Consider the following 13,557-nt stretch of genomic DNA (forward strand, 5'->3'; position numbering starts at 1 on the left):
CTACCTATGTACCCCTAAACCGAGGTCCCCCCACATCGCCGACACTCGAATACATTTTTTTAACCCCTAATCTGCCGACCGCCACCTACGTTATCCTTATGTACCCCTAATCTGCTCCCTCTAACACCGCCGACCCCTGTATTATATTTATTAACCCCTAATCTGCCCCCCTCAACGTCGCCTCCATCTGCCTACACTTATTAACCCCTAGTCTGCCGACCGCAAAGCGCCGCCAACAAAGTTATCCTTATGTACCCCTAATCTGCTGCCCTTAACACCGCCGACCCCTATATTATATTTATTAACCCCTAATCTGCCCCCCACAACGTCGCCTCCACCTGCCTACACTTATTAACCCCTAATCTGCCGAGCGGACCTGAGCGCTACTATAATAAAGTTATTAACCCCTAATCCGCATCACTAACCCTATAATAAATAGTATTAACCCCTAATCTGCCCTCCCTAACATCGCCGACACCTAACTTCAATTATTAACCCCTAATCTGCCGACCGGAGCTCACCGCTACTCTAATAAATGTATTAACCCCTAAAGCTAAGTCTAACCCTAACACCCCCCTAACTTAAATATAATTTACATCTAACGAAATTAATTAACTCTTATTAAATAAATTATTCCTATTTAAAGATAAATACTTACCTGTAAAATAAATCCTAATATAGCTACAATATAAATTATAATTATATTGTAGCTATTTTAGGATTAATATTTATTTTACAGGCAACTTTGTAATTATTTTAACCAGGTACAATAGCTATTAAATAGTTAAGAACTATTTAATAGCTAAAATAGTTAAAATAATTACAAAATTACCTGTAAAATAAATACTAACCTAAATTACAATTAAACCTAACACTACACTATCAATAAATTAATTAAATAAACTACCTACAATTACCTACAATTAACCTAACACTACACTATCAATAAATTAATTAAATACAATTCCTACAAATAAATACAATTAAATAAACTAGCTAAAGTACAAAAAATAAAAAAGAACTAAGTTACAAAAAATAAAAAAATATTTACAAACATCAGAAAAATATTACAACAATTTTAAACTAATTACACCTACTCTAAGCCCCCTAATAAAACAACAAAGCCCCCCAAAATAAAAAATGCCCTACCCTATTCTAAATTACCAAAGTTAAAAGCTCTTTTACCTTACCAGCCCTGAACAGGGCCCTTTGCGGGGCATGCCCCAAGAAGTTCAGCTCTTTTGCCTGTAAAAAATCATACAATACCCCCCCAACATTACAACCCACCACCCACATACCCCTAATCTAACCCAAACCCCCCTTAAATAAACCTAACACTAAGCCCCTGAAGATCTTCCTACCTTGTCTTCACCTCACCGGGTATCACCGATCGGTCCTGGCTCCGATATCTTCATCCAACCCAAGCGGGGGCTAGACATCCACTGAAGAAGTCCAGAAGAGGGTCCAAAGTCTTCATCCTATCCGGGAAGAAGAGGCGATCCGGACCGGCAACCATCTTGATCCAAGCAGCATCTTCTATCTTCATCCAATGACGACCGGCTCCATCCTGAAGACCTCCACCGCGTACCCATCTTCTTCCGGCGACGTCCAACTGAAGAATGACGGTTCCTTTAAGGGACGTCATCCAAGATGGCGTCCCTCGAATTCCGATCAGCCAATAGAATGCGAGCTCAATCTGATTGGCTGATTGGATCAGCCAATCGGATTGAACTTGATTCTGATTGGCTGATTCCATCAGCCAATCAGAATATTCCTACCTTAATTCCGATTGGCTGATAGAATCCTATCAGCCAATCGGAATTCGAGGGACTCGGGGTACATGTTAGAGTGTTAGGTGCAGACGTAGGAAGTGTTTCCCCATAGCAAACAATGGGGCTGCGTTAAGAGCTGAACGCGGCTTTTTTGCAGGTGTTAGGTTTTTTTTCAGCTCAAACAGCCCCATTGTTTCCTATGGGGGAATCGTGCACGAGCATGTTTTTGAGGCTGGCCGCGTCCGTAAGCACCGCTGGTATTGAGAGTTGAAGCTGCGTTAAAAATGCTCTACGCTCCTTTTTTGGAGCCTAACGCAGCCTTTATGTGGACTCTCAATACTAGAGTTATTTTTATGGTGCGGCCAGAAAAAAGCCGGCGTTAGTTTTTCGGGTCGTTACCGACAAAACTCCAAATCTAGCGGTTAGAGAACTACACACATGGGTCTTTCAGTGAGGGCTGAAATGTTGGATGCAACATGCCACAAAATAAAGTAACAGTGTATTTGAAGAAACACTGAGTCTTCTTTCTTGAAATATGAATACATAGTAAGACTTAGCACAACTTACTCGTTTGGAGTGCCTAATGCACTTTGAAACAGTATATATATATATATATATATCTGAGGAAGGGAAGTTTAACTCCGAAACATCACATATTGGTCATAATAAAGGTGTGATTATATTAAAATCCAGAGGGTGCCTGTCTGGATGTTTTGCTATATATATATATAGTAGAAGGGAGAAAATGTTCAAATCTTTACTTCACAATAACAGTTATCCACCAGGTACAAGCAAAAAGCTTTGATCCATTAATTTTTTAGAGACAGTTTGCTCCTTAAAGGGAACACAACATTGCACCACTTTTTTTTTTTTTTACTCTATGGAGAATAGGTTTCTGAGGTGCCAAGTCAGCAAAACAAGATAGGCTTAGTATATCTAGGCTTCTGAATTAAATTCTGACCAAAATTCACATGAATTGAATCTAAAACTCATAATGTAATATTCATGTCTGAAGTCTGAAAAAACAACTGTTTCCTATGATTAATAAATCCAAGAGTCCTATATTAAAAAAAGTTCTCTGATTGCTAAAGTCCATAGGGGCCTTTACATATTATGCCCTCTTTTAATAACATTGGGCTTTAAACCCTTTGGTGCTAAACCATTTCGGACCCCTCTGCTGGTGCTCTTTTTAGTCTTTTGCATCTGAGTAAAGGAAGATAAAGGCTCCATTCACTCCCACCCCCAGTCACACTCCACTAAACCAGAATCATTTGTTACCCATAATTACTGGAAGTTTCTTCTCTCTGTGTGGTTGGATGGCTGAAAGAACATTTTCTCAGTCTCCTTCCTCTCATTTGCTTATCTTATCTGTCAGACTCTTAAAGGTACATAAAACCCATTTTTTTTCTTTCATTCAGATTATAATTTTACATTTCCTTTTCAGTTTCCTTCTGTTATAAATTTGTCTTTGTTTTCTTGTTATCCTGCAGCCCTATACTGTATGTCAGCTGTTTTGCAACAATCTTATACATTAGCAAGAGCAGTAGGTGGCAGCACTATTTCCTGTGTAGTAGTGCTCCAGGCATGTGCACGCTACCTACCTATGCATCTCTTCAACAAGGAATAACATGAGAACAAAGCAAATGTGTTAATAGAAATAAACTGGAAACTTTTTTTAAATTGTATACTGAATAATGAACAAAAAATGTTGGGTTCATGTCCCTTTAAGGAGCATCTCTTCTTTAATGCTGTCCAGATGGGGTTTTTGTTTTTTTAATATTTTTTTTTTCTAATTTTCATCATGGGATTGATTGAAACCCCCTAATACAAAGCTTCCTGTTATGCATTAAAATTGGATTTTCCTATATTTCTCAACTGAATAATCTTGATTTTTTTTAATAAAAGAGGTGAAGAATATTGCTTCCTATGTTGGTTTACTGTTCTGTTCCTTCCTTCTGTCAACACAATATATTATAAATTAATGACGAGTCTACATAATGTTAGGTTGGACTTTTTATTTGTATTAGCTGCTTTCTGAATACATTCATTAACCCTTTCATGACCGGGTTAAAAAGTCTACATCAGAACAGCGTTCCAATGTAGACAAATTGAAATCACGCGATCGGGCTAAAGGTCGCGAGATTTCAATTATGGGATCGGGTCTGAGGGGCGTCCCTAAGACGCTAGGAACGCCCTCCAGATCGCGATCAAATCCTGCAAGCCTAGTAGGCTTCAGGACAGTCGTTTGCAATGACGTTGTATTGCGTCATAACGGCTTTAAAGCCCAGTGCAGTTATGACGGAATACAACGGTGTAACGGCATTAAAAGGTTAATAGTTTTCCAATTTCCCTATCAATGTTATTTCTTCATCTTGAAGGGATATGAAAACCATATATTTTTCTTTTAGAATTCAGATTGAGCATGTGATTTTAAAAAAACTTTCTAATCTACTTCTATTATCAATTTTTTTCGTTTTATCTTTTGCTGAAAAGCAGGGATGTTCAGGAACGTACATATGGCAGCAGTTTTGGAAGAATTTTATCCATTTGCAAGATCACTATATGGCAGCATTTTGTCTGTCATGTATAGTGATCCAAACATCTACCTAGTATCTCTTCAACAACAACACAAACATAGAAACAAAGCAAATTTGATAACTGAAGTAAATTGCAAAAAACAAAAATACCTTGTATGCTCAGTCTAAATCACAAAAGAAAATGTGGGATGTTATATCCCTTTAATAGCTGGGCAAGTGCTTGAAGTCCTAGTCCTTGGGTTTGCTATCTGGATGAATCTCCATTTAATCTAATAATCACAAGGATACATCACTTTGCATTGCAGCAGAGACAGTGTTAAAAAAAGAGGTTGTTTAGATACCTTTACTAATGGTGGCTGATGCTGTTCAATGTCAGCAAAAAAAATATGCAATCTAATATTTACCTTCTGTCTATAATTACAACTCGGTTACTACATCCAAATTCCAATTTTCCAAGCATATTTTACACAAGAAAATATTTTTTGTCGAAAAAATAGGCTAAAAAGGTTAACAATGAATGTGTTAACTTGCTGATCACAAATGATTTTGATACATTTGTTTTTCTTTTGAAATCTCTTAAAACTCTTGGGCTAGGCTTATCTGTAACACTGTCAGGAGAACAGAAAATATAAACTACACATTTCTATAGTTGCTCATAATCAGTTTTCTAAACATAAGTTGAGCTGTTTGCTTGTACTGAAAAAAAAGTGTAAATTGTACAGACCTGTAGACCATTTCTGTAACCACATGCATGTCTAAAACAGATGTAATGTAATATATTGTAACTGATAAATTATGTACAACCTTTTTTTTTAATTTTAAGTGTGTATATATGTGTGTATGTATATATATATATATATAATTTTTGCTGATAAAGCTTTCTGGTTTCCATAGACTTTCAGAACAACACTAATTGATGCTGGGCGGGGCATAGAGGTAAAGTTTACAAATGGCTTGAAGTAGTCACTTGATCTTTTCAAACCTTTTTACTTTGTTAATATTTCTGGCTCTCATTATGGAGATAGGTGACCCAGCAGTGGCTGAAACAGCAGGCCAGCAGTTGAAAGATGAACTGTCTGACAAATGTCAGAAGCTTTTCCTGGAGTTTTTGGAAGAGTAAGTACTTAGATCTTTTTTTTTTTTTAAATTAGGTTTAAATGATTTGAGATTGAGGAGTAAAAAGTATGCTATTTGATATGACCTTAAAAAGGAGTTTTAATGTTTTTACAAAATCTACAACTCAGTAAACCTTACTAGCTTCTCGAAAGTTTTCAGTGTGTGTGTGTGTGTATATATATATATATATATATATATATATAATGTGCGTGTGTGTATTTATTCCTAAAATGTATCAATATTTTATTTATAAAATATTAGGTGTGCTTCAAATATAATAAGATACAAAATAGTTTAATGTGCAGCTGTAAAAAGTAATGTATTGTCCTAATTAAGTCTAAATTTGCATAATGGTTCCAGCTAATGGAACATTTGTTTAACCAGGTTGTTTCTAATTTTGGAAATATTTTGACTTTAAAGGGACTTGGGAGTCTGTTAATTTGCATGATTCTGAAAAAACATGCTGTTTAAAACAGGGGAAAAACAATTCAGTGTTCTATTATAAAATCCACTTTTTATTACCTTTGCTAAAGCTTTGCTCCTAGGCATGAGAGCATACTGAGGTATGTGAAGGAGTGTTAGCATAAATTGAGCAGAATATGCATAACATTGTTGCAAGCACTGCTGGCTACGTGCACCCTCCTGAACATACCACAATATGCTTTCAAGAAATGGAGCTAAGTTTTATCTTGATAATAGTTGGGGGAGGGGAATAAAAAAAAAATATATATAGCTAGACAAGGTCTATGAGTACAGTTGAAAGGATCGAAACCGGTCAGACCATTTCTTTTTCTGGCTGCTCTATTTTGCTACGAGCTCAGCTATGTCATTGTGATGCCATGGATTTTTAAAGTTTTGTATGAATAAAGTTTCTACTCTCTTAAACTCCTAGAGGTGTTGCTTTGTTCTGGATTACTGTTTATTTTAATCATATACCACCTTGTTCATATTTTAAGCATATTGAGGTATGCTCAGAAGTGTGCATGTGACATTTATTTTAACCAACGTTGTTGCAATATAGTTTTCAACAAGGTTTGTAACAATGCTATACATATTGTGCTAAAGTCACGTGCACACTTTTTAGCCTACCTCAGTATGTTCTTGTGGAAATAAAGTATGTTTCAACAAAGGATAACAAGAAAAAGAAATATAAAGAATTCCATGGTTTAATTTTAACACTTCATGTTTTATCCCTTGTAGAAGAGTGTTAGACAAAAATGTTAGTAACATATAAAGGTCAGTGATTTTACCCCCTTAGCTGCTAGTGACTAATGATTATACACCTTTTAGTCTGTGATAAAATACAATTTCTGTAGGTAGTGTTGGTACTTTCCTGTAATGCACTTAAAGGGACACTGTACCCAAATTATTTATTTCGTGATTCAGATAGAGCATGGCATTTTAAGCAACTTTCTAATTTACTCCTATTATCAAATTTTCTTCATTCTCTTAGTATCTTTATTTGAAATGCAAGAAAGTAAGTTTAGATGCCGGCCCATTTTTGGTGATCAACCTGGGTTGTTCTTGCTGATTGGTGGATAAACTCACCCACCAATAAAAAAGTGCTGTCCAGAGTTCTGAATAAAAAAAAAAGCTTAGATGTCTTCTTTTTAAAATAAAGATAGAAAGAGAGCGAAGAAAAATTGATAATATGAATAAATTAGAAAGTGGCTTAAAATTGCATGCTCTATCTGAATCATGAAAGAAAAAAATTGGGTTCAGTGTCCCTTTAAGGATATGTGCTGTCCCCTCACAACATATCCCTTCCTTTATCAATGAGATCAGCCTTTCCAGATTGGCCACTACATTAAAGAGATGGCCCTGTGATTTAAGGGCACTAGAACATGCAGGAGCTAAACATTTTACAAAGGAAAGTATCATCCTGCTGTAGTGCATTATAATAGCAGCTACTAGCAGTATCTAGGAATTTGGTTCCCTAGGCTAGGAGCTAAAGCCCTTAGAAATTACCCTACTAAAACCACTGATTGATGGTTCATTACTTTATTAAAAATACTATGCTATTGGTAACTAGGGAAAATTGCTAAAGTATAAAATGTGGCCCCATGTACTAAGGGCCACGTGACCAAGGTTCTCAACTTGAGAACCTGTCCGTATGGCTTTGCTTTGAGCAGGCATCGGACCTTGTATGTCTGCTGCCCTTATGTAACATTACAGGCTTGAGTATGTGTAATTCTGCCGCTTCTCTCATGTGACCAATTGCGCAAGAGAAGGGCTCGCCAATCCCACTGCGTTAGCGTGTTTGGGGTGATTTTTAATATGCTACCTCAGAGGTGTCGGAGAGTGAAAGAGGCAGTGTTTAGGTGACCACTTCTTAGTAGTTTTTTGCAATGCTGGGATTAGTGCTATAACTCTATAGCAACTCAGCTTTTTTTTTTTTTTTTTTTAATTAAATATAGAAATATAAGGCCCTGTTGTTTATAATAAAATTTGAAACATATTATCATTTAAACTTGGACATATGGACATAGCAGATTTAGTTTGTTGTGCTACATAATTATTTATTCAAATTTATATTAATTACCATGGCTGCATATCTAGGAAAGATAGACCCCATCAACATTACTGCAAAGGAAAATTCTATTTACCATTTAATTAAGTATGATGAGAAATGGTGCCTGTTCTATTACTTGTGCTGGATATACTGAGACATATTAAATTATAGCAACTTCCTAATCTACTCCTATTATCAATTTTTCTTCGTTCTCTTGGTATCTTTATTTAAAATAGCAAGAATGTCAGCATAGGAGTTGGCCCATTTTTGGTTCAGTACCTGTGTAGCACTTTCTGATTGGTGTCTAAATGCAGCCACAAATCAGCAAGCGCTACCCAGGTGCTGAACCAAAAATGGATCCTAAGCTTACATTCAAATGATTACCAAGAGAACGAGGAAGATTTGATAATAGGAGTAAATTAGAACGTTGCTTAAAATTGCATGCTCTATCTGAATCATGAAAGTTTAATTTTGACTAGACTATTCCTTTTAAAGCGGAGAGCAACTCTGTTTAACCCATATAGAAGTACAGCCAGTCGCACAACTCAGCTGAGTGCTCTACAGGTCCCAAGCTGTTCTACTATGTTACGTACTGTTCTAACTTCTTTGCATGGGTTAAACATATAAAGGTGCAGGGTCGCTAATGTTCAAATTGCATGCTCTAACCAATTAGAGCATGTATTCTTTTTTTAAATTGGAGTATCAATTATAGTAAAAAAAAAATAAGTTGATATTTGTGAAAGGGTGTCTACATTTTGTCTTCCTTCCAGCTCTTTTTACTGTTTTTTTATTTAGGTGTTGAGGTACTGTATTGGGGGTGGCAAAGGTAAGGCTTTTTGTTAGTGCATGGAATATCGAATAAGGGTTTTAACCTTTGTTTTCACATAAATCTAAAACAATAAAAATGACCAAGAAACTCTTAAATCTAAAAAGTTGAAAAAGAATGTTCTGATATAGTATAAAAAGTTTTGTCCCTCTCACTGGGCTCATGCATGAAGACACGTTAATATTATAAAAAACAAATGCACCAGAATATTCCCAGTCAAAATTAAACTTTCATGATTCAGATACGGTATGCAAGTTTAACTTTCCAATTCACTTTTATTAAATTTGCTTTGTTCTCTTGGTAATATCTTAGTTGAAAGCTAAACCTATGTAGGCTTATATGCTAATTTCTAAGTCCTTAAATGCCACACCTTTTATCTCAATGCAATTGACAGGTTTTCACAGCTAGAGGATGTTAGTTCATGTGTGCCATATAGATAACATTGTGCTCACACCTGTGGAGTTATTTATGAGAGGGCACTCATTGGCTAAAATGTAAGTCTGTCCAAAGATCTGAAATAAGGGGGGCGTCTGCGGAGGCTTAGATACAAGGTAATCAGAGGTAAAAAGAATGTTCATATAACAGTGTTTGTTATGCAAAACTGGGGAATGGGTAAAAAAGGGATTATCTATCTTTTTAAACAATAACAATTCTGGAGTAGACGGTCCCTTTAAATAAAAATCAATTTGACATGCAAGCTCATATTTCCTTATAGCACATGTATAAGTAGACTACACAAACTTCTAAAAAAAAATAGATTGTCTCACTAAAGTATGGGCATCTTGGTGTAGCGTATTACAGCACTGCACAGGAAAATGAATGCCAGATACCAACGACTCACATAGAATAGAGGGAGCAATGACCATGTGTGGGTTTAAGAATGTTTAATTCAATCAAGAAAAAAAAAAAGCTTCCTCTTACACATTTGGTACCACCTTGTAAAATGAAAATGAAAACAAAAATACAAAGTGCAGCCTTTTTGAACCATTAGTGTATAATATCAAGTTTACTTACCATACAGCCAAATGTGGAAACGATTACATTTTACTTTTAGTTGTTTTATAAGACGGAGAGCTTTACACAGAGCACAAGTATATACTTCATAGTGGTTTTGGTTTGGTTACTTTGTATGGTTAATTGACAAAGATTAAATGGACATATAGCCCAAAAAAACTTATTTCATGATTCAAATAGACCATACAATTTTACCAAAGTTTCCATTTTACTTCTGTAATTTAAATTTTATTTTGTTCATATTGTGTTCTTTGTCGAAGAGAATACCTAGGTAGGTAACATGCAGGTCATTTGAAGTAATAAAGTAAAAATATGCTAGCCAACTGATCACATTTTAGAACTATGTAAGTGTTAAGGACGGTACTAGACTTTAAGAGATTTTGATTAGAACTTTTGTTGTGTGCCACTCATTTTAAGGACATTAAAACTTCATGATTCAGATAGAATATACAATTGTAAATAACTTTCCAAGTCACTTCCATTCTCATACTGTTCAGTCTTTTTATATGCACACATTCTGAAGCATCAGCTCCTACTGAGCATGTGCAAGAGTTAAGTGTATATGTATTAGGGCTGCAACAACTAATCAGAAAGATTGATTATAAAAATAGTTGTCAAAGAATCTCATTATCAATTAGGTGGTCAGGGATTAGTTGGTTAATGGCACAGCACCAGCTGCTTCAATCCGATGAACTCCTGCACATGGTATTGTGCAAACATTTTTTATTTTATGTTTTTTCTATCCGATTAATCAGATAGAAAAAAAGATTAAAAAAATAAATAAATTCAATTTTTTTGCACAATCTTAGTTGAAGAAGATCATCAGATTAAAGCAGCTGGTGCTGTGCAACTGACCAACTAATCGCTGACCACCTAATTGATAATGTGATTTGTTGACAACTATTTTTATGATCAAACTTACTGATTAGTTGTTGCAGCCCTAATATGTATAGAAGTCAGCAATAGGCTGTTTGTTGTCACATGATACAGGAAGACAGCAAATTGAAGTAAAATGGAGGAAATACTACTGCATTGTCTTTTTGTTATGCATCTGACTGCATACATTACTGAATTTAATGGTCATTTCAACTGTATTTGTATGGTTTTTTTTTTTAACCTTTAACAGATATAAAGGCAAGGATGGAACAAATACCTATGTATCTGCAGCTGAAGAGCTTATTCGACCAGAGAGAAATACCTTAACTGTAAATTTTACGGACATAGAGTATTACAATCAGCAGCTTGCAACAACTATTCAAGAAGAATATTATAGGTAATATATATATATAGTTTAACATTTTAACAAAATGTGTATCTAGTATTTTGTTTCTATAGACCTTTCCAGTGCTATTAATTAACAGCTTTCTTGCAGATGATGGCTGCTTGAAAGTTCAAAATATGCAGGCAGGTTAAAGGGATACTAAACCTCATTTGTTTCTTTCATGATTCAGATACAGCATGCAATTTTAATCCGCTTTCTATTTTACTCCTATTATCAAATTTCCTTTGTTATTTTGCTATCTTTTATTTGAAAAGCAGGAATGTAAAATCTTAGGAGCCGTCCTATTTTAGATTCAGCACCCTGGATAGCGCTTGCTTAGTGGTGGCTACAGTGCTGATCTTTTAACAAATTATTCCAATAGAATCAAAATTATTTTTTTTTAAAGTAAATTAGAAAGTTGTTAAAATTTGTATGCTATTTCTGAAACAAAAAAATAGGTTTTGTGACCCTTTAACAATTTCCACTGCCATTCTTTTTTCTGTTCTGTTTTGACATTTTCTTTCCCTTTCCTTATTTTATAACTCGCGTCAAAAAATTTGTTTACACCAATGGATAAAATGGTTGACATTACTATAGTAGCAAATTTGTTGTGTGGTTGAGGTTATATGTTGCTCAAATTTTGAACCATAGTTTACATTTTTGAATGTGCAATACTGCACTGAGCCCTCCATCACAGGCAGAAGCACTTCCTCATTCTTAGTGGGTACCATCTTTCAGAACCCATTTCCAGCCCCCACTGCACTTACAAGGAGATCCCTTCAGATTGGATACAGAGGTGCCACTCTTTACAGTGTGGCATCTAATACCCGTGCTATATTTTGGTGACAACCCTAAAAACATTGACTTCATGAAGGTATTGTGGTTCCATCATACAACCCATATAAAAACAATATGTTCTATTGAATTGTCTCATAGCTTTCTGGGTACCAGGGTATAGCAATAGCAATCCTCTGGGTTAGTAAAGGGATCACAGCACTAAAATAGTGCATGTGACCGCCCTCTTTTGAAAGTAGAGGCCCCTTCTTAGAATTTAGGGTTGACATGCTCACATAGCTATTAAGTTAATACTATGGCAACAATAATTGCCTGATTCACATGCACAAAATAAGGGGTTCAGTTTCCTTATAGCTGTCAAGATATGAAGGTGAACATCTTGTGAGTAACCACTTGTGAATTTCACAGAGAAGAACTCTCAGAAAATGTACTATGTGGTCCTGTTGAAAATATACCTAATCCTTTAATAAAAAGCTGTTATCTTTCTTAAATGGTAACTCCAGGTGTATGTTTTGGCCAATATAAACCTCATCAGTAGAGGTGCAGATATATATCCCATTGGCACCATTAGTATGAAGATACATCTGATTGCTATCCTAGAGAGACAATTACCCAGGGGTCAGATTCGTATTTGCCCCTAGTTTAATGTACTAAACAGAAATCCAGCCACAGTTGCATGTGCGTTCTTTCTTTTTCATTACAGGATCTATCCTCCCCTATGTCGAGCTGTTCGAAATTTAGCAAGACAACAAGGAAACATTCCAGCAACCAAGGAATTCTATGTTGCCTTTTCAGATTTTCCATCAAGACAAAAGTAAGTTTGCTTTATAAAAAATGTTGTTTAGTTTATTTTCCGATTACTTATGACTTACAAACTGCATCTGCTATAGATTATACAAAGTTATTTGTGTCCAATTTGTAAACCAGAGATCTGAACTAGGAGCATAGCTTGTGAAATGGTTTAAAAAGATAGTTATTGTATGCAATATTCGCTTAATGGACTTAAACACAGTGGCCTTTAGTAAAACAATGTTTATTTTTATTATTGTTACCTTTTGATAATGGTCACTGTGTTATGTCCACTGAGTGAGTATTCCATATACAAAAATTATATTGTACCCTGGTGACTGCCTAATACTTTTGGTAAGAGTGTTATATTAACTGGACATGTTTGGTATATTATGTGTGTACGTACTGTATGCAAGGTATATGTCAGTATGCAGTGTATTTCAAAGCCAAGTAGCCTTGTAGGACTAATCATTCACTGTAGGAGATGGATCAGTCTGTGATTGTACATACTGCTGTATACAGAGCACCATTTTGTGTAGCAGCGCCATTTTAATTAGAACACTGTACTTGGACCTTTTCTATTTACTGACTGCAGGGAGTGAGCACCCAATAGCTGATTATAGTGATTAGCCTTAGAAACTATCTGGGTCCAGTATTATAGCCCCTAAAAAGTGACTCTCCTAATGTAAACAAACCTAAGCACTAGTCTCCTGGAGCCCCCAGCACAATAACTGCCATGATTCGACTCCCACATCGGTTAACCGTAACTGGTATTAAATCTAACTGCATTAAAAGCTGGAGTACAAAAAATAAAAAACTGAGTTCAGTATTCACCTAGGAGCAACATGACCATTACCAAGATACTTAAGTGCACAAATGGGTAGCAGGACACTCTGATACCCTGGTAGAACTCCAGGATTAACAGTGAGGTGAGC

General features: G+C 35.6%; 1 protein-coding gene across 2 annotated transcripts in view; it reads left to right on the plus strand.

Moving 5' to 3' along the window:
- Positions 1-5,324: 5,324 nt before the first annotated feature.
- Positions 5,325-13,557, plus strand: part of LOC128659377 (maternal DNA replication licensing factor mcm6) — a 232,207-nt gene continuing 223,974 nt past the window's right edge. For both annotated transcript variants that reach the window (XM_053713033.1, XM_053713032.1), the window contains exons 1-3: positions 5,325-5,425; positions 10,904-11,050; positions 12,537-12,647. In XM_053713033.1, coding sequence (XP_053569008.1) covers positions 5,325-5,425; positions 10,904-11,050; positions 12,537-12,647 — 359 coding nt within the window. The remainder of the gene's footprint in view (positions 5,426-10,903; positions 11,051-12,536; positions 12,648-13,557) is intronic.

The sequence above is a fragment of the Bombina bombina genome, chromosome 5 (genome assembly GCF_027579735.1).
Source record: "Bombina bombina isolate aBomBom1 chromosome 5, aBomBom1.pri, whole genome shotgun sequence".
NCBI lineage: Eukaryota > Metazoa > Chordata > Amphibia > Anura > Bombinatoridae > Bombina > Bombina bombina.